This window comes from Mytilus californianus, unplaced genomic scaffold (assembly GCF_021869535.1).
Source record: "Mytilus californianus isolate M0D057914Y unplaced genomic scaffold, xbMytCali1.0.p SCAF_34, whole genome shotgun sequence".
Taxonomy (NCBI): domain Eukaryota; kingdom Metazoa; phylum Mollusca; class Bivalvia; order Mytilida; family Mytilidae; genus Mytilus; species Mytilus californianus.
In genome coordinates, this window is record NW_026262684.1 from 1,623,374 (window position 1) to 1,645,274 (window position 21,901).

Genomic DNA, 21,901 nt, shown 5'->3' on the forward strand with positions numbered 1-21,901 from the left:
TTCCAAGCAAGGACCGAAGCTTATAAACTCGGCAATCAAACGCAGGACTTCGGGGGAAGTTCGGAGAGCCGACAACCTTGCTTCGGAAGTTGGAGGAGAAAGTATGATAATGCACATAAAATGTAGCGGGGTTAAACAGGTTCAAATTAATTCAAAACCTTGTACAAATCTTGAAAAGCTGATAAACCCAAAAGGACATTAATTAAAGCAAAATCCGGACAAGGAACGAGAGCTTTAAATCAATGAAATTGTATGAACGAAATAATTCATGCCAACTATGAAGTTCATTTTTTTTACATATATATGTGGTTATTTTTATTTGTAAAATTCTCTATCCAAAACAGTTATTATATTGGCGCAAAAAATAGTCGCATTTTCACAAATTTTTCATCTTTTATAGAAAAAAAAATATGCTTAAACTTATTTGTGTTAGTTGCAATTTTTTTTTACTTAAATCAAGAGAACGTAGTTTTTAACGTCCTGGAAACATGTAGATGCGATGAAATTTTAAGGTTATTCACATTTTCAAAATTTTCAATAAAGCTGTAGGTGGATCACGCCATAGTTTTGCATTATTTATAGTGCATACAGTTTTATTTTGTTTGCAAACATAATTCTAATCAGTTTTTAAATCAAAATGCAATCAGTAACGTGCAATTTTCGACTAATCAGAATTTGATGTTTGAAATATTCATTTAAATCAAACTTCGATGAGTAAATAAGCAAAAATTGGAAAATTTTACGCATTAAGTTTGAAAATTAACGGTAAATACGTTCATCATATATATACAACCATTTCAATGGCATTTTGATGACATCTTTAATGGCTACTTGAAAGAAAAAAGATTTAATCAATATTTTTATGTCTCATGAAAAGACCATAATTTTGAGAAACTTCTACTTTAAAAATCAAAAACTGTTTTTAGTTGTAGATATAGATTGGAAAGTACACATGACAAAATTATATGCCGATTGCTTAACTGTCACTTACTGACTAAACGATGACGTCACAAAGAACTGACCAATCAGCTGACAGCACAAATTTGTTTCATTGTGCTGTCGTTCACGTACACAAAATCCTTTTTATAAACCTGTAAATCCATTTCATCTTTTATGAACTGTTTTGAATGTTCAATGAAGGAGTATAATACCCAGGGAACAAACATACAGTGAAATTTTTTTCTCTTATCCAAGTTGTAAGTATGTTTCGTAAAATAAAATATTATCACACACCGAACAACCGACCTGTATCATTTTCTTCAAATACGATTGATACAATCATGCACTGCCGTTATCATATAGCACAAGTAAGGGAGTTTTGAAATAGTTTTTTTTTCTTTATTTCTGAAACAAAATAGACAGTCAATTGTTTCATTTTATTTAACATTATCGAAATAACATAAAAAATAATGTTGATAAATGTAAAAATAAGAGGATGAGATATAATTGTCAATGAGACAACTCTCAACCAGAGACTGAATGACGCAGAAATAGCAACTATAGGTCCCCGTTCGGCCTTTAACAATGAGCAAAACCCATACTGCATAGCAAGCCATAAACGGACCCGAAATAACAAATGTAAAACAATTCAAACGAGAAAACTAACGGCCTGATTCGTGTACAAAACAATAAACACAAAACAAATAAGATATACAACAATAAACGACAACCACTGAAGTAAAGGCTCCTGACATGAGACAGGCACATGTAAAGATTTGCGGGGTTAAACAACATGTTTGCAGGCGCCAGATACCAGAATCAATATTTAGACCGATAAAAACAATAGAAAAAGATCTTATTATAGTAACGAATTGGTAACCATTTAAAATAAGTTTATTTAAATGACCGATAAGTTTACACGGATCGTATCTTAGTTCAAGTTACGGGTTTGATAAATAGCATCACCGTAAAAATTAGGATGTGCTATTCCATTTTTGATAAATTCTAAATCTGTGTACCTATGTAAGTAATTTGTGGTAACGAAAACCTTGACTCAATAATTTACCAGTAATACATAGATTAGTACGTTCATTGAAATCCAAAACTTCACCACAGACGCACGGATTAGGATGTATAAACACCGTTGGATGGGACCAAAGGAACATCACCGTCGGAAAAAGAAAATTAACATTAGGAATTAAAAATTGTCCCTTTCGCCGTAAACTTTTGTGTAGACGAAGAGTTTCCCGTGTATAACTGAAATATCTAAACATCTAGGAAAGGACAGTTATTGATGTTTATGTTTGATTTATTCAAAAGTTCCTATGAGTGAATTTATGCAGATCTAGAATATCTAAACAGGCTGATATCCAGTTGAAATTAAACAACAGAAATGGAACTCTTTATTATAGAAGGTAGAAAAGGCTAGTTGGTATATTTGAATTGTCTACAACTGTTTCTATAGACTTTAAAAGTTAAATGTAGGGGCATAATTTATGATTTTGTGCATCTTATATACGTGCTTTTACTTCAATTATAGTATGGAGCTTCGAGATATTTGTTAACTTTTAAATTAAATAGACATTTTCACAAAACAGCCGATTGTGGTAGGTGTATATACATTAGGATTTTTTTTTGTGCATAAGTAAAAATTCCACAGAAAGAAAAAAGATTGATCTTTTTAAAGCATTAACTTGCATCTCTGCCCCCGGTGATAGTTTTTTTTTTTTTTTTTGGGGGGGGGGGGGGGGGGGGTGACCCTAAAAATGGGCAATAATTCCATCGAAAAAGGAAAGTCAAGTAAACCTTTTTATGTTCAGGTGTATTTGGGTTGACTATCTTGTCTTGTAAACGTATAAAGTCAAAACTTTTGAGTCACCATCTTGCTTTAGATTCTATTATTTTTATATGTTTAGGCTAAAAGTTGATATAATAACATTAAAAACAGCACTAAAAAGTGAAATATATGGGTCAGGTGAAGTACCTTTCTAATGAGTCGTAAAAACAGAGTTGGTGTGTTTGAGAACAAATTTTTACTGAAAACCCTTGACGACAGACTTAAAAGTGGATCTTTAAAATGCATGACTTAAAAAAGTATTATCTAGGGTAATTCGTCTTCAACCTCTGAAAATGTTCAGTCTGCCCTTCCACGAAATATTTAATTAGAATATTTTTTTTTGTGTTTTTGAACTTTCTAAAATCCCTCCTGACAACCGACAGACATTAGTTTTAAGTTGACCAAAGACCTAAAAGTATATTAAACGATGCTTAAAATAGCTAGCAAATACATTTTTCATTTAAACTACATGCAACTGGCATATAAGGGTCGCAATGGTGCTATGTGGATAAAATTATCGGTTTTCAAGAGCTAAATTGACAGCGCCGCGTAATGGGGAGATATTTTTGACGAAGTAGAATCCTGACTGTAAAGCACATTTACACACTTTTTAAAATGTTTATTTCATGTTTAAAAAAAAGATTTAGGTTTTACTAATTAACAGTCGGAAGACGGTTAACTATATTTTAAAACCCTGTCGAACCTTAGAGTAACGGGATCAATTTTGTCAGCAATATAACGGAACTATAAACAACTGTCATACAAGTGGGAGAATTAGCTAGCTATAACCCAGATTTAACCCGCCATATTCTTCTGAAAATGCATGTACCAATCATTTCAGTTCAATATCAGGGATATAAGTACATTTTAAATTAAGCTAAAGCGTTTTTCGGCTGAGCGTAGGACATAAGGGTAATTATTTGATCCATTCTTTCTACCACGACCAGTCGTAAATTTTTTCAAAATATGTTTTCTATAACGAAGTTTATGGACGACCATTTGATTTTAAGGGAGACAAAGAGTAGTTTTCGGGCGGAATGTTTATTTTCACCTGCATTATACGGGGAAGAATTTTCAATTTCATCATGTCTTGGGCAAGATTATTTTGGTTCCGTTCTTACCTTTGTAGGATATTCATTTCCGAAGTCTTCCTCCCCACCCCCACCCCACCCTCACCCGAATATCACATGATCGTCTCCTTGGAAATGCCATGTCTTGTGCATTTCACGGTTTCTCATTTTTTAATGTACTTTCTACGTTATATCATTTTTTCTAATATACGATAGAGATAATTTTCCACTTTTCTAAATGCATTTAATCAAAATATAGATATCTGATTTCATTATGCTAATGCTTCGACGAGTAATCGAGTTACGATAGCATTATAATCAGATTGTCAAAAATAGTTTTCTTCCATTATAATAAAATGTAAACTTCCTTTATTTTAAAGTCAACTTTAATTTAAACGAACCCGTCAAACTTTTCATTTCATAGTTTACACGTATTAACCGCTAAATTTGAAAATAAAGAGTTAACTAAAATTTGATAACCTTGTTCATGTAAAATATTTTCCATTGATTAAACAAAATATTCATATTTTATTCTTTTATGTTCTTTATTTGATTTTGGAAAAACAATGAAACTGTGATTTTCGTCTCTATTACTCCTCATCCGTAAGTGATAAATAAGATAGCACGTACTTTCATGTTTTCTTTACTGATTTCAAAGTAATGTTAATTTACATTTTATTGTCATCAAACGAAATTTGAGGCCGATTTTTGTTTCCTAAAATTGGATTACGCTTGCAATAATTTTGATTTTCTATAATTATTTACCTGAATTATATAATGTAAAAAAAAATATTTTCTTCGTAAGATATTGGCGTTAAAAGGAAAGAAAATCAAAAGAAAAAAAACGAAGGAAAAGGAAATGTTTCCTTTCTTGAACACCAACAATTATTAATTTAAAGTAGATGATGGCACCATATGCAGTGGAAAAGGCATTTGAGGTGCAAAATCAAAATTGCTTCGTACAATTATAGTTATTGCGCAAGTGTCAGATTGATGTACGGGTTATTATTATTCAAAGTAGTAAGTAAACAGTTATACCAGTTTAGAAATATATCTACAAGCAAGGTTAATTCTACCATTGTACTGTATGGGTTTTATTTTCTGGATGTTCAAATTATATTGAAAATTTGGTTAATTTAGACGACGAACAGAAATTAGTTGAAATTAAGAATTGTCATGAAATTCAAACTTTTTAAGCAAAAGTATTTTTAATTTTTTTATGAGACGAAAGTTAATTTTAGTTTGAGATACTAATTTTCATAGTTTTCAGTAACCTTTTAACTTTACTTCTTTTAAAGTCATGTGAACTTAAATGAAATAAATAATAATAATAAATGTTTATACATATGATGTAAATGATAAATCTTTTTAAAATTGCTCGAAAAACAAATTTAAGTAAATGTTATGTACATATAAAAAAAAGAATGTGAATCATTTTGTAAATATGTGTCTCAGGCTGGGTATTGATTATTTTAATGTATATCTTTATTATGTCATGTTATAAATGTACAATTAATATGTGACACAATAATAAAATAAAGTTCATGTATCGTCATATTCATTAACTCATCATAACCAACTTTCATGTATTAATGACAGTAAACTAATTTTGAAACTGTCGAATAATTTTACTCTTTTTATTGTGTCATAAAGACTTTTTTGTTTCATTCCACTTTGAAAAAAGACCCTCTTCCTTTACTTTTTTCAAAATGCAAGGAACAAACAAGGCTTCTTATCTGACCAGCTACTTAATTAGATGTGGCTTGAAGAATGTTTTCTTATCTTTCAGTCCACAATGAAATGGATCCTCGAGATCCTCTTCCTTTTGGCTTTGATTACAATATCAAGCGGTAACATTGAGGAACAGCCTATGCCAAGTATACTATGCGACTGTTTCTCTCGAAACAAGTGTGACGTCACTAAGGAAAAGGCAGACACTATTCACTTCAAATGCATCAATTATTACCTTGCACATACGTACAAGGACAGGTAAGTGGAAACACAAAACTGATAAATCTGATAAATCTGATAAATCTGATCGATATAGGCTACCATGTCTGACTAGTTTTTTTTATTTGTTTTTATAGAAATAGTAATTTTAAATTGACTGAGACTTGATTGTATATATCCTTAATAATGAGCAACACGAACCCCAACAAAAAATTGGGGGTAACCATTGGGGCCAAGGATCTGTCAGTTATATATGAGGGTCTGGATTGGGTTAACAGAATAAAGAATAATGGCAAAAGAAAATTAACGAAAAGAGAAAAATGCGCAAAAAAAAAAAAAACAGAATAGAGAATATTGGGGTGCAAAGTATTTAGAATAATCGTTGAAATTAAATAATTAGGTAATTCAAAACTGAATAATAAATAAATGAACGATGTACAGAATAAAGAAATCATATAATTACAAACAAATAACAGTAAAATCATTTCCATTAGAATTTGCAGAATGAGTGTTATTTTTCAAGATAAAGAAAACTGTCCTAAAATTAAAAGAATATAAAAAGTAAGGATCCCCTCATCCAGAATCTCATATATAAAAGTCAACTGCTCATCGTTGAAGGGCGTACGGTGACCTATAGTTGATAATATCTATATCAATTGGTCTATTGTGGAGAGTTGTCTCATTGGCAATCTTACCGCATCTTCTTATTTTATATCCAATGCCACATAGCACTTATAACTTGCATTAATAGAAAACATAGGATTTGGGGTATCCATTCATGGTACAAAATCTGTATATGCACAGAACAAAAAGAAAAAAAGACTAAAAGCAAAAAAACTAGCGCCGTTCTTCATAAACAAATCACAGAAAGTTCTTCAGCACCTCATTTTTTGTTTTCATTTTTTTAATTACAGGTGGTACAGGAATATTTCTGGGGAAGCCTTGAACTATGTATTGTCGCTCGAAAGGGAGGCAAATCAAGTCATTGAGTCCACCAGAAAGAAGCGACAAGCAGATAACAATTTGATCCATGGCATACGTAAGGAGTTGCGCACTCTTAGTCGCGAGGAGAGGACTCGTTTTTACGCTGCAGTAAACAGCCTCAAAAACAACAGAGTGAGTGTTGCATATACATACTACTACATGGGGTGTTTAACGACCTTGACTTCCCATAAGGGTCTCGCACGGTCGGCTAGTCACATACATGTAATTTATTTATCAGCCTCCTTTATGTTATGCATAATTCGCCTTTTCAAAAATGTTAATGACTAGGGGTAATTGCTTGTATCCTACAATGAAAGTAACTTCACGTCATTGATTAAATTTCAATTGTTTTAGACGGTTTTTACCAATCACAATGTTTGTTGTACCGGCGTTTAAAAAAATATTACCCAGAAAGCATTTCGTGCGTTCAAAGCATTTTTCTGGATTTACCTTCTTCAAGAACCATCAAAGCCGAATATTTGAACTAATGAAATGAACACTTATGCTTTTTCAAAGACTTTTTAGATGATATTTGTCATTTGTTTTTGTTCGTCAAAATAAAAAAAAAACTTTATTAAGATTAAGTACGACGAACCAGGCATTGCCAATTGAGATAATATAATAGCGCGCGAAAACAAATAATAAATGCCAAATGTATGCACATAGTGCGACACAATAACACAATCTTTTTCACTGTGGACGTCATCATGTATTCTATATCTTTTTATCTAAGTTGACCTTAAAAGAATTTGGCTATTATTTTTGGGTGTTTATTTTCTGTTCAGCTAATAAAACATAATTCTTACAAGGATGGCGTGTTGTGTCGTTTCCATCAAAATAAAAGATGGAATATTGCAGTCTCATATATAGTTTGACGTTAATTGACCATCCACACATTTTACAACACAACATAAAATACAAAGATTTCAATTTTGACATTTCCCATATAAACCTATTATAAGAAATCTTCAAGTCTAAAAACTAGTATATTACAAACAAAGCGAATACACTTTTGTAATACACAGTCATATATTATTTAATCATTTTTCATTTTAGATTGGTAACACAAATTCATACGAAGCAATTGCAAGTCTTCACAACAACAATGCTTTAAATGCGGCTCATTTTGGTGTCGCGTTTCCATCTTGGCATAGATATTTTCTATACTTGTAAGTTTTTACTATTCTTATTCACTGTAATCATGGTTCACTAAATATTACTTTACCTGTCTGGTTTGAAAGTCAGGTTGTAATACCCTAGAACTCTAGAACTCTCAGGACTCAAAGAATTCCTTACCAGTCCCTAGTTCTCACGGACTATGTGTACATGTCGACCCTATTTAAATCATGATCCTACATATGACTTATAAATTTAATCGTTTTATATTTTTCATGCCGGGACCTTTTATAGCCGACTACACGGTATGGGTTTTTCTCATTGTTGAAGACCGTACGGTTGCCTATACTTGCTTACATCCACTTTATTTGAACTTTGGTGGATAGTTGTCTCATTGGCAATCATACCACATCTCCTTAATTTTAAATTAATGTTCATGTAACAGTTTAAAATTTGTTTTACACGAAGCAGGATTTCCCGAACATATATTTTTTATATATTTTGCTCTCTTTCACAAAGGGCAGCGTTATCGTGATATCATGTTACCAATCTCTCTCTCTCTCTCTCTCTATATATATATATATAAATTTGTAATGAGTATATGTATTATTATATTGACGCCGCTACTCTGAATACTGTTCGTATGTTTTCCAGATTCGAACAAGCACTACAACGATTCGATCGAACGGTTACTCTGCCCTATATCGACACCACAATGGAAAACAGTCTACCGAATCCATGGATGTCCAATTTATGGTCTGCTGAGGGTATTGGTAATATTGATGGGGGCCAGGTTAATGTGGGACCATTTGCGTATTGGCGATATCAAACAGAGGACCAACGGTATGTCCCACTCACAAGAAATGGCGGGTCAGGAAGAGACTACTTCCCGGCAGATTGTTATAGAAACATAATAAGTGAAAGCAGAAACTATAGAATATTGGAACCAATTGCTGCTAGTATTCACAACTTAGAGGCGTGTCATAATTTTGCGCACGCCACTATAGGCGGCACGATGAATGATATTGATGTTTCCCCAAATGATCCGGTATTTTACTTACATCACTGTTACGTAGACAAAGTTTGGCAAGATTTCAGAGACAATGCCAGATCTGTTCTAGGTAAGTTTAATTCAAGTCAATCATAAATAAATATCAACTTCATGTTAACACCCAAATAAAAGCTGAAAAATTAAAGATGTAAACAATGACTCAGAGTTGCTGAACAGATATAATTGGAGGCCCCTGTATTAGTTTCCTTAAAATGATAAAAATTGGGAAAATGGAACAAAATTTGAATATGAATATAAAGTAGTCTAAATGGTACACTTTAAACATATGATTTGTAATTTAATTATAAATTTATGAATTTTCCAGTGGAAGCCATTATTATCTGATAGACTGACGGAATAGATGACCGCTGATATGATTTACTATTCTCGACTACAATCCCGTCCTCTTTACTTTGGTATGACAACATCGAAGGATACTTTTCGAGTTTTACTCACAATCAGCAACATGAATGGTTTCATTTTTGGGGCAGGTATTGTCTGCGCATTGTAAGCACCTGAATGGAATTTGCGTTTGATTGGTTTCGCGTTGCTCAATCTTTAGATTGATTTGAGTTTTTTATGGGCTGTATCATGGTTGAAATGAACCTTGGTTTACGCTCAGTAATTCAAGTATCCCACTTGATTGAACTGTATTTTATGTCTTGTAATTACTAATTATTAGTATCCTTTTATCATGAAGAATGTATGAAATAATTGCCACTGGACTTTAAGCAACCAACAATCAAACAATCATTCTATCATGAAGTCAATTTCATCGAGATGATTGTACTTTCCTGCTTATTAATACATTGTCTGTAGTAAAGGATCTTTTATGTTTCATAAATGAATTGTATTTATCGTTTTTAAACGTTTCTCTATACTAAAGCACATAGCACAGCAAGGCTTCACAAGTTTGAAAAGAAACAACAGAATAACTATGTTAAGCAAATTATGCATATAATATATTTATTTGAAGAAATTGTTTTAGTGAATTGAGATTCAATTACGGACACAAATTACGATGTTCTACTCATTCACAGACACAAATAACTATCTCTTACTCATTAACCGACTTAGAAATACTGAAATGTGTTTTATCCTTTTCAAAAGATGTGTGTTCTATGTTAGTTGTTTTTGTAAACCTAGACTTTTTTAATACATATATTTACTAGTTTCAAGTCTTATTCGAACTACTTAGTAATTCTTAGCTAGCCAAAATAGTTTCTATTTCAACTTGCAAATATATAGTTTGTCGTATTTCTTTAATTATTATAATTCACGCTAAGCCTTAATGTTGTTAGAAAATCCATGTTTCAGGTGATAGTTACGAATTCGATTATCCAGTTACTGCTGACGAATTCCATAAGCCGAATCGGGCAATGGGTAATTTAAATCAAATAACAAATACAATGGGATATCTTAAAGTTTTCGATGAAAGAATAACCCGTTATGCGCCATCTCCGGGAGAAATCACTTGCACAACAAACGCTGACTGCCAAGCTCCTCAATTTTTGAGATGCTCATCTGGACGTTGTATACCAATTTTGCGTGGTTCGTCATCACCCGTTGGTAGAAGAAAAAAGCGTGACGTAGAAAACGAAGACGTCGAGTATAAATCCGTTATGGACAGTTCATATCAGAACAATTTTGTTATCGATGGAGAAGCTGATGTAAATCAATGGGCCTTCATTCCAGTAACTTTGATGTATATCAGACCGATGGGACAACATTTCGGATGCAGCCCTGTCCGAAATGGTAGTATAGATGACAACTATGATATCTATTCAAACGACAAAACTTCAAAGCTATGGGATTATTTTAAACCAGGAGTAGACAAAAGACGGGTTTCCGATTCTCAATCTGGAGCAACCAAGTTTTTCGTACAATCTGATGGTATATCATACAAAGGTAGATACATAGATTATGGGATTATCGACACTAGGCAGATGGTATATGAAACAGTCGCTTATGTCGGTGTAAAAAATCCTCGAGGTGGAGCTGCGACGGCTTATCTGAGCGTTTATGATCTTCACGGCCATGTCTGTCAGCCACGTTGTATAGACAGATCGTCCAAAACACTTTTTTATAAAAAGTGTTCCGGTGTTATCAAAGTGACGAAAGAAGAGCCCCAAATGTATGGTGACGACGTTGCTGAAGCTGTCAGGTACAGATATACGTATAAAACTTTGACGGAAACAAACCTACAAGTAATTACCGAGATATATTTCTTCAATTCGTTTGTGAGTATGGAGCGGAGTACCCATGGAACGACTGTGGTAGCGTTTAAATTCATCTAAATGTAAATTCTGAAAGATCAATATCAATAAATGAAAATAACTGTTACTAATGTTCTTGCGTCCTGATTTTCTGGATCAACCTTCATCGGGAACGCTCTAACCTAGACATCTGAAACTCAAGGATGTATTCATACTTAGAAACGTTAGGAGATATAAGAACAAAAGAAACATTGCCTGAGATAGTATGACTTAAGTTTCTTTATCATTTCCTAATATATCAGCGTTGGTAAATGAAAGTCAAACTGGAAATTTTTCGTTCTATTTGACGTTAGCATTGTCTTAATATCTTGATTTACTTCATATTGATACCTTTTTATTGCTGCTGCATATAACAATTTTGTCTTTCCTTTATGATAATTTTCCTGTTCTAGTACAATATATATAGAAGAGAGGCGAAAGATACTAAAGGGATATTCAAAGTCATAAGTCGAAAACATACTGACAATGCGATGGGAAAGCAATCAGACTAATCATTTGGCTGTTCTGTTTAGACCCTTATAATTTATGTGATAATAGTCATTCAGCTTCCAAGACTTTTTGTCTCAGTCTTACTCGATGACAGTGTTTCGTTGAATCAGTGTTCTGCATGAGGTTATTTTAAAATCAGGTTTCCAACTGAGAGTAACTATATCCTGATCGAATAAACGACGGAAGCCAAATATCAAAGGTCAATAAATCGAATTTCCAACTGTCAAAGAACGTCACGTTTTCGTTAGAAGTTCATGCATAACACTTAAGTCTATTCTCCCGTTTAGTTAATGGTGTATGACGGATATGTTAGAACTATGATAGATTAATGTCTAAAAGTAGTAAGCTATGAACTTGAATAGCAAACAAATTAAAATGATATATCAAGTAGCAGCAATAAACCTTCCTGCACCATCAGACACCATCATCCGCCAAACATCACACTCTGGACAAGTTGTACTAGAACTATGAATGAATTCAAAATTTTTTACTCTCGCCAGTGATACCATTAGCCAGGATCTCACTAAAGATTTTTCTAGGTGAGTTCAGAAACTACCCTTTAAGGCTATAGTGAGTCTAGCATTCTTTTAATTTATTCCCGAAGTTTCAATTACAAAAAGATTCAGGAAATTACATTAAAGTTAGATGTTTACTCACTTTTTTTACACAATCATACATTGGAACTCAGCTGATACATTTTTCTACAATCCTGATGCATTTTAGGACTCGGCAGTTCAGACAATAATGAGTCAAGACATATTTTGATGATTCCAAGATTCATTGACTCGTCGTAGTGAGATTAGAGAAGACTGCATAAGTATATTTTAAATGTATATGTCAAAAAAAGAGCGACTAAAGATACAAAATGGACATTCAAACTCATCAGTCAAAATTAAGCTGACAATGCCATGGTAAAAAATGAAACAAGACTAAAAGACAAACAACAAAGACTGAAAGAAAGGTGCTCCAAAAGGGTAAGTAGATCCTGCTGCACGTGTGGCACCCGTCGTGTTGATCATGCAAGTACAAACCCGGTGATAATTCTAATTCGATAGGTCACACTCGGGGAAAGGAGGACGGGATTGTGGTTACGATGATTGGAACATAATTTTTATGTAACAGTCTTCTAGGAGACGGGAAACAATTTAATATCTAGGAAAGGGAGGATATTTCTTTATAGAAATTATCAGACAGACTTTGACATTAATGTAAAGTTTCGTCAATATCTATTTTGCTGTTTAGGATCACAATCAGAGACTTTAACCAATTACTGCAATATTGAAGTAAGTTCGATTAATTCCCCTTAAAAATGAGAACCGGGATTATTTTCCTTTCTACTCTTATTAAGTAGTGTAAAGTTTCATCAAGATCGATCTAGTCGTATAAAAGGAGATTCACTTACAAGTTTCTAGTTTTTACAACATATTGCTATATTGAATTCATAAGGAAAATTGATTTATCTCCCATTAATATGAAGTACATGAATATTTTTGACAACAAGGGTGACTCAGATACCCGTATGTCAGTGCAAGGGAGCGAACCAGCCTAAGGAATACTGTTCATTTATACACGTTCTACAACTTTGTAAAGTTTCATCAATAGCATTTAAGCTGTTAAGGAGAATTTCCGCTTTCAAGAGACTGTTAATACACCATATATTGCAAACTGAAGGTATTTATTTCGATTATTTCCCTTTATACATTGTAGACCGGGATTACATGCACATTCTTATGTAATGTTTTACAACTGTAAAGTTTCATTAAATATCGATCTTGACGGTGAGAAAGAGTTACAAGACACATGTATTGATAGACAGTCAGATAAACAGATGGAGAGACGGGTGGACAGGCTGATGCCTTCATAAAGCGTTAACGCTATTCGTGGTTAAAAACACAGTAAAAACAATGGAAAGTGCAACTACATATAATCTCTCAACAAACGAGGCATACACATACAAAGAATATAATTGCGACATAGAGAACACAGCCATGTATCAAATCGGACAAAGACAATATAGCAATATAATACAGGCACTCAGTAATTAAATGCAAATATGATGCTTTACGCAAGACAAATAGCGCAAGTAATACGATCGCCCTCTTTGAAAAATGGAGAGTAAATGACCTATCCGGGCACTATCTTTTAAAAGGTAGGACAACGATGGTAGGTTTAAGAAAGAGAGTCGAAAGATACCAAAAGCGACATTCAAGCTCATAAGTCGAAAACAAACTGATAATACTATGCCAAAAAAAGATAAACGACGAAAAGTCAAACAACAGTACACGAAACCCAACATAGAAAACCAAAGATTGAGCAACACGAACCCCACCAAAACCGGGGGTGATCTCAGATGCCCCAGAAGGGTAAACAGAGCATGCTTAACATGTGACACCCGTCGTTTTGTTAATGTAAGTACCAACCCGGTGATTAGTCTACTTCAGTATGTTACATTCGAGGAAGAGAGGACGGGATTGTGGTTACAACAATTTGAAAATATTGTTTGTCTTTTAGATTGGAATCGGAAATACTTGTGTAAAGGGTAAAAAAGTCAAATGTTTTAATGCTATTGCAAAAGGAAGAGACTTAGATTGTATGTGCTCTAACAGTTCTTTCGAATATTTAACTATCCACTATCTATATTTTTTTTATCATTTTATCAAGAGTGACCTTCATAGTAGCATAGTAGGAAGAAACCAATAGTTTATTATTGTAGATGTTCGAGCAAATTTTAGGAAAAAAAATGCTAAAATCAAGGTAACATCTACATGCACGATCAAAAGATTAAACAGAAGTAATCACAAATCTGCAATTAACACATGATTTTTCAAATAACGAAAAATACTAAGATGTGATATACGACTACCGAAGAGGTTCTTGACTTGGGACAGGTACATTTAAACAATTTTTATACAAGTGGGAGGTTTAGCAAGCTATAAAACCAGGTTTAACTAAACATTGTCTTCACAAAATGTCTGTACCAAGTCAGAAATGTGACTATTGCTTTCCATTCGTTCCGTAATTTTTGTTTTCAGCAACGTCATCAAGAGTGCAGAAAGAAACTATCTTGTACAAAATGAGGAACAAACTGTACAGAAAAATGCATTTGCTTAAATTATATTTTAAAAGAATTTTCTGGTATCTAAAGATCTAAGACTCCGGAAAAATGTCGCTATTAAATTGAGAAACATACATATCGAATCAAGTAAACGATTTGTGATGTATCGACACAAAGTATGTAGTGTCAATTTCAATTGTTTTTCCTCGTAGCTCTTTTGAAGCAGTTTTTGTGTAAAGAACGTTTTCCTGCTATTGTATATTGTAAAGTGTAATCCTGCTTGAGCGTAACATATCAATGGAAATGTGTAGATCTCACGCGATGGAAAAGAGGGTATGCTCAGCTGCAATGTGGAGTTGAACATTGGAAAATCACATCATCAAGTTTGTAATATAGCCTAGTATGGAGTCGTCCATCTGAGTCAATATCTAGGAAAAATCAAGATATAAAGCAGGGCTAACAATAGTATCCGTAATTCCAAGTTCACTGGGATATATGAGATGCAAGCACTCACTGGAATGGGGGTTATTGAGTAACAGGACATCTAAGATTTGTATTTTTGTATACCATAAAAAAGCTTTGTTTAATAAGACGATGTATGCAATCTCTCAATTGAACAATGAAACAATAAATTAATCTGTGGAAAGAGCACCATTTGAAGAACGTTATTTTAACATGGTTTAACTCACATTTTATAAAACTAACACTTAAAATAATTGTTGCATCCGAAGCTCTTTTTTGAATTTACATTCACCAGGAACGTTCATACCAAATAAATTGAACTAACAAAACACTTGAAATACAATGTCACGATCAAAAGGGGGCTCAAACAATAACCAAATAAATCTATAAAGCCATCTTTACAAAAATGTGTAACTTATAAACGGACGTTAATTCCCTGGATTACTAAACATGTATATGAATGTTCCTGTGTGCCATTTAGCAATTCGATTCAAATATACTTAAATATTTCTCTGCGCAAATTTTTTTTTTTTTTTACAAATTTCAGTTTACCAGCTCTGCAATGTTAAAATCATGTTAACAAATAGTTATTCCTTTATTGAATTATCCAAGTTGATTGGAATAGATAATTTACAAGCAGTTGATGAATCAGTCATGAGAAACAAACATTGTGGTCAACAATTATTATCTAAGAGAAAGCAGCAGTACAAAAATTTAACAGAAACAATCAAAGATCTGTCACTATAAGCAAATTATCCAAATAACAAAAAACATTGAGATACATGTATTACATCCTCAATATTCCTCCTTATGTAATCTATATTAGTAGTGCCGGCTATAAGAACAAACTTGTAAATGACGTCTAGAAACCATTTCACCCAAAGCAAAAATCACCCCCAAAAGAACAAAAATCTTATTAAATTGTATGCATTGATGTTTTGTGTAAATAATTTACGTAATAGTTTAAAAGCCCTGAAAGGAACATAGTTACTTAAGATAGGTGTACAGATGGAACTTCAACATATATATACTGAATTGTAAAGATCCATACTTTTTTTATAATAATTTATATAACATGTATGCTTTGCACATTTGAATTATGTTGCCTCGTTTCATAGAAATATTGATGCATGATATGATATCTTTAAGGAAATGAAACAATTTTTATCAATATCAGTTTATACTTTCTATCACGCAACATTCCATAACAACTGTATCATAAACAACGTAAAGTATATATTACTTTTAAATCATGCTGTTACTTTCTACATACCGAAAATTGAATCAGTATAACATCTTAAAATGTTTGCCTCGGTAGTTATCTGTCTTATTATTGTGGTAATGGATCGTTCTTTATTGGTTGATGCAAATGGAATCCTAATAAATGGTACGTATTAAAGATATTAGATATACACACAATTATACATGACTATTAAAGCTTATTACTTTTTCATGAAATTCGTTAGTTTTTCGTAAAGAGTAAATTCAGAGTTAGTTGTTTGTGTATAGACTTGATTTGAATATGTAATGTCTAACAATTGAGATAGAAGATGGAGAGTACTGAAATAAAGAAAACAAATGTTAGATAAAGCTAAAAGATTCTAATAAATCTGTAGCTTGCATAAATATTACGTAAATAACAGCTAGAAAAATTGTTTTTAATTCTTTTAATTTTCAAACCCAACATTTGCCATTTTTGATTTACATGTTTTTCTCGTAATTCAAAGTTGACATTTCGTTACTAAGGAGCCGCCATGTTGACTTGCTGAAATCAGTAAATATTCGAAGAATGCAATAGAATAGAAAACAAAACAAAACCTACCTCAAAAATACATTTTAATGCAATATTATACGAATTTCGATGGTTCACGTAACAGAAAAACCTTCAGCTTAAGCGTTTTCATTTGTATGACGTCATGTTTTGAAAGGACTTAAATGCGCCAAAAGCATTAGTGGACTTTCGCGGAATTTTATTTTATTTGGATTTTGTAGATTTCGCCGAGCACTTGTGCATTAATTCTTTTTGTTATGCATCCGAATAAGAATAAAAGTTCTGTAGTCTTTTTTTTAATTGCAATTTAAAAAAAAAATCGGCATAGCGTTTGCAAATAGGTTTCGTTACATGTGGATTTACGTGGGAGGTATATTGTAACATCCATTATTATGTATATCTCTGAGCCTGCGCTAAGTATAGATATATCGAGAATTTTATCACGGTGTTGTTTACAAAGCGAAAGAAGCACGTCATATTAGAATTAAAATTAATCAACATTTTTGGGTAATTCATATGTGATTTTCACATACTTTAATATATTGTTAGCTATATTTTATGAGTGTTTATGTATTACACGCTTAGTATCAAAATAAGGCAATGTGGTATGGTTGCCAATGAGATAACTATCAGGGAGAGACAAAAGGATGCGGATTTAAACAGCTATAAGGCATTGTACGGCCTTCAACAATGAGCAAAAAGCCATACCGTCTTGTAAGCTATAAAAGGCCCTGGCATGATACAATGCTTTTTAGTCTAAATTCTGCAATGTTTTTGTTAAAAAGATATAAGAAAATAAGAATATCTTACACTGTGTAAAGGTTACTTGTATTACAACAAATCTTGATACTTTCAGAAATAATACAAGTAAAAATAAAGGAGACAACAACAACTAAAATCTAAAAAAAAAATAAAAAGTAATAAAAATGATAAGTTATTGAATACATTCAATATTAATCATGTGGTATTTTTTTATATTGGAGATAGAAGCTGTGGATGTCTCAATACAAAGCCAATTGCCTTTTATGTTGTTTTGAAGAAACATACTGCCCTTTCATGGTCTCAGACGATTGTTTACGATAACATTTACACAAATCTTGGCCAAGGCTATGACTAGCAATGGTAAATTCCGTTCACAAATGAAGGGTCTTTACTTCTTTGCATGTACGCAATTATCTGTACATACCGCTCTTACTTTCACATTATTGAAGAACAACAGCAGACTTGGCAATGGATATGGCGATGGTGTCAGTAGTGCAGGATCAGTTATTGGCATTGTAATACTAAACGAAGGCGATGTTGTGTATGTACACTCCAGGTACCCAATCACAAGAGGTTCATCGTTATGATTATAGCACTTTTACTGGGTATTTAATTACACCTCTGTGACTGGACAATTTATAATTAAAAAAATATAAAACCATTTCCTTCCAATTGAGCCTTGTATGATTTATTTATTTTAGTCTCTGAGAACTCGTTTATTCAAACTATTCAACAAGAGGCCAATCATTGACATTGATTTTGCCAATTAATGATTTGACATCAAGTTTGAACATCTAATCATGTGAATTTGATGAAATGAGATGTGGGGCAAATGTTAGTGTGACAGCAATCAAACGAAACACAACCAATAATAATTTAAGAAGTCGAAATACGGTCTTTGTCAATAAACAAGTGTCTGTACAATAAATCGAGCTCATAATCGACACGTCTGCAAAATTACTGAATAGTTTCTTAAATTTTTTATGAAAACTATTTAAAGTGGCCTCCAGCACGATAAGTGTACGTACTGCAAATTACTAGACATTTTAATTTTTATTTTCAAGGTCCGAACGTAAACTGTAAATGCTTACAAAATGATGACAAAAAATATACTAGGGAGACCTCTTGTATTTCATTAGTTAACAAATCAACTTAATAAAGGCAATAGTAGTATACCGCTGTTCAATAGTCATAAATCGATTTAACGTACGAAATTTATAAAGTCTTATTTTCATCTCTAAGTACAATATCGAAATACTAAAGAATACATGCTACTTAGATTTAAAACAACCGTGAATTTTATATCAGTCATCACAGGCATGTGGAGGATTTGAAATTTGTGCAAATGCAGAACAATCACAGAAAACCTAATCGCTAACGTATTTGAAAGTTCTAGTCATTTTCGTTAAAGGTTCTAGAACCAGATTCAACATAGTCTAAATTTACAATTTTTTAAACGTTTATAAAGACTCATCGAATATACAAGGTTCATAACTTATTGGGCCAGACGCATTTCTTAGAGACTTATCATTTTTTACCTGGTAGGGGGCTGGGGGCTGGTCATTAAGAAATCAAACATATTAAATTTTCTTGATCCCCTCATAATATTTTACTATTTTTAAAAAAATGTGATCCCTCCTCTATTAAACATGCCAAACACTTAACATGCAAAGCACTTACCTTTTCCACACATGATATGTAGGATATACTTGAAGATTCAAAAGTCCACAAAAGTTTCATTAGAGATAAAATTGATCCCCTCATTTGAACCCCCTTTTCTACTTACAGAAAAAAAAACTTGACCCCCCTACATTTTTACCATCACCCCCCCCCCCCCCCCCCTTTCCCATCCCTCCTCCCAAGTGAAAAATGATAAGTCCCTTATACAGTAGACTCACCAGTAGCACTCGAATCAAAAAAGTTTCAAGAGAATTGAGTTATCTGCCTTTGATTACAGTTCCTGACCATAACTAAGTTCCTTTTGTTGTTTGTAATTGTAACTGCTCTAAACTTAATGTTTTACAGTCTAAGGTAATCATTGGATTCCTTGTCTTTTTCTTCTATCTTAAATTACAGTTTTTGACCATAATTAAGTCCATTTTGTTGTTTGTAACTGTAACTGCTCCAAACTTAATGTTTTGCAGTCTAAAGTTATCATTGGTTTCCTTGTCTTTTTAATCTGTCTTTAATTACAGTTCCTGACCATAACTAAGTCCATTTTGTTGTTTGTAATTGTAACTACTCCAAACTTAATGTTTTACAGTCTAACGTAATCATTGGTTTCCATGTCTTTTTCTTCTGTCTTTAATTATAGTTCCTGACCATAACTAAGTTCCTTGTGCTGTTTGTAATTGTAACTGCTCCAAACTTAATGTTCTACAGTCTAAAGTAATCATTTTTTTTTGTCTTTTTCTTCTGTCTTTAATTAGAGTTCCTGACCATAACTAAGTCCATTTTGTTGTTTGTAATTGTAACTACTCCAAACTTAATGTTTTACAGTCTAAAGTAATCATTGGTTTCCTTGTCTTTTCTTCTGTCTTTAATTACAGTTCCTGACCATATCTAAGTCCATGTTGTTGTTTGTAATTGTAACTGCTCCAAACCTAATGTTTTACGGTCTAAAGTAATCAATGGTTTCCTTGTCTTTTTCTTCTGTCTTTAATTATAATTCTTGACCATAACTAAGTCCATTTTGTTGTTTGTAATTGTAACTACTCCAAACTTAATGTTTTACAGTCTAAAATAATCATTGGTTTCCTTGTCTTTTTCTTCTGTCTTTAATTACAGTTCCTGACCATAACTAAGTCCATGTTGTTGTTTGTAATTGTAACTACTCACAAGTCTAAAGCAATCATTAGTTTCCTTGTCTTTTTCTTCTGTTTTTAATTAAAGTTCTTGACCATAACTAATAGATATAAGAAGATGTGGTATGAGTGCCAATGAGTCCATTTTGTTGTTTGTAATTGTAACTGCTCTAAACTTAATGTTTTACAGTCTAAAGTAATCATTGGTTTCTTTGTCTTTTTCTTCAACGGGATTTAATTTTTCTTCTTCTTCGTTGTCTTCCCAAGTTCTGGGATATTGAACAAACTACTAGTAAGTAAATGTATATACAAGATGTTTGTTTTGAAGACATATTGTTGAAAATGTTTACAGACAATAAATAAGTACGATGGCGGCTAGTTTACTTGTTGCTTTATGAAATGTTCCATAACTGAGAACCGATCTATTGAGTTCAGCCATTGACAACAGTTTTTTACATTTTGTTCTTTTGTTGTGCTGTTACACCACTGTCCCAAATAAGGGGAGGTTTGAGCGCTCACAGACGTGTTCATCCCATCACATTTTGTTGTGCCTGTCCCGATTCTCCAAAATTAATTAAGAGACACAACTTGGAAATTTTACCAGTATAAATACACATGGATAGCGGACAAATTGAATTATGAGGAAGACCCAAAGTATCCATGTGTATTTATACTGGTAAAATTTCCAAGTTGTGCCTCTATGAGATAAAACATAGAGATCATATCTGGGAACCAGTAGGTAAACAAAACAAAAGATCTATGAATATTATATATCTCCCCAAAAGAGGCGTGGTTTGTGAAATAGCTGTATTTACAAAGTGCAACCTATAGCAAATTCAAAGTACATAATTAAACTGTATTTGATCCTAGATGATTGCGAAAACGGTAAAGTTACACATGTGTGACACGCACCTGATATAACTCAAGAAATTGTCTTTTTATCATATTTCAAAAATGTAAAAACTTGTTTATCTTATTTTAACAGCATTTTTATAAAAAGTTTCACAATTTAACAAATATAGAGGACATTAAATTCAAATAACACTATATATATTTCGTACGTCCAAACCGCTTTTTAAATAAAGGCAACAGTAGTATACCGCTGTTCGAAACTCATAAATCGATAGAGATAAAATCAAATCCGGGTTACAAACTAAAACTGAGGGAAACGCCTCAAATATAAGAGGAGAACAACGACACAACAAAAACACAACATTAAAATGTAACACACACAGATAGAGGAAAACAACGTGTAATGATGGAGGAAAACAACGTTCAATCGAATTGTAGATAGAGAATAATTAACACTACCTCTAACATGAACGACCAGCAATT

The 21,901-nt window shown here is 32.6% G+C and overlaps 1 protein-coding gene across 1 annotated transcript; it reads left to right on the forward strand.

Annotated features, from left to right (window-relative positions):
- The first annotated feature begins 1,108 nt into the window (after positions 1 to 1,108).
- On the forward strand, positions 1,109 to 11,290 carry LOC127736617 (tyrosinase-like protein). The gene is made up of 6 exons (XM_052247171.1): positions 1,109 to 1,196; positions 5,636 to 5,835; positions 6,711 to 6,912; positions 7,837 to 7,949; positions 8,551 to 9,017; positions 10,265 to 11,290. Exons 2-6 carry the CDS (start codon positions 5,642 to 5,644, stop codon positions 11,242 to 11,244), a joined length of 1,956 nt encoding a protein of 651 aa, XP_052103131.1. The 5' UTR covers positions 1,109 to 1,196; positions 5,636 to 5,641; the 3' UTR covers positions 11,245 to 11,290.
- The last annotated feature ends 10,611 nt before the right edge of the window (positions 11,291 to 21,901 follow it).

Excerpts from the sequence above, each read along its gene's own strand:
- LOC127736617 (XM_052247171.1), top strand. The coding sequence starts at position 5,642 with ATGAAATGGATCCTCGAGATCCTCTTCCTTTTGGCTTTGATTACAATA. Across the intron at positions 5,836-6,710 it reads GCACATACGTACAAGGACAG|GTGGTACAGGAATATTTCTG; the intron begins GTAAGTGGAAAC and ends TTTTAATTACAG. Across the intron at positions 9,018-10,264 it reads CAATGCCAGATCTGTTCTAG|GTGATAGTTACGAATTCGAT; the intron begins GTAAGTTTAATT and ends TCCATGTTTCAG.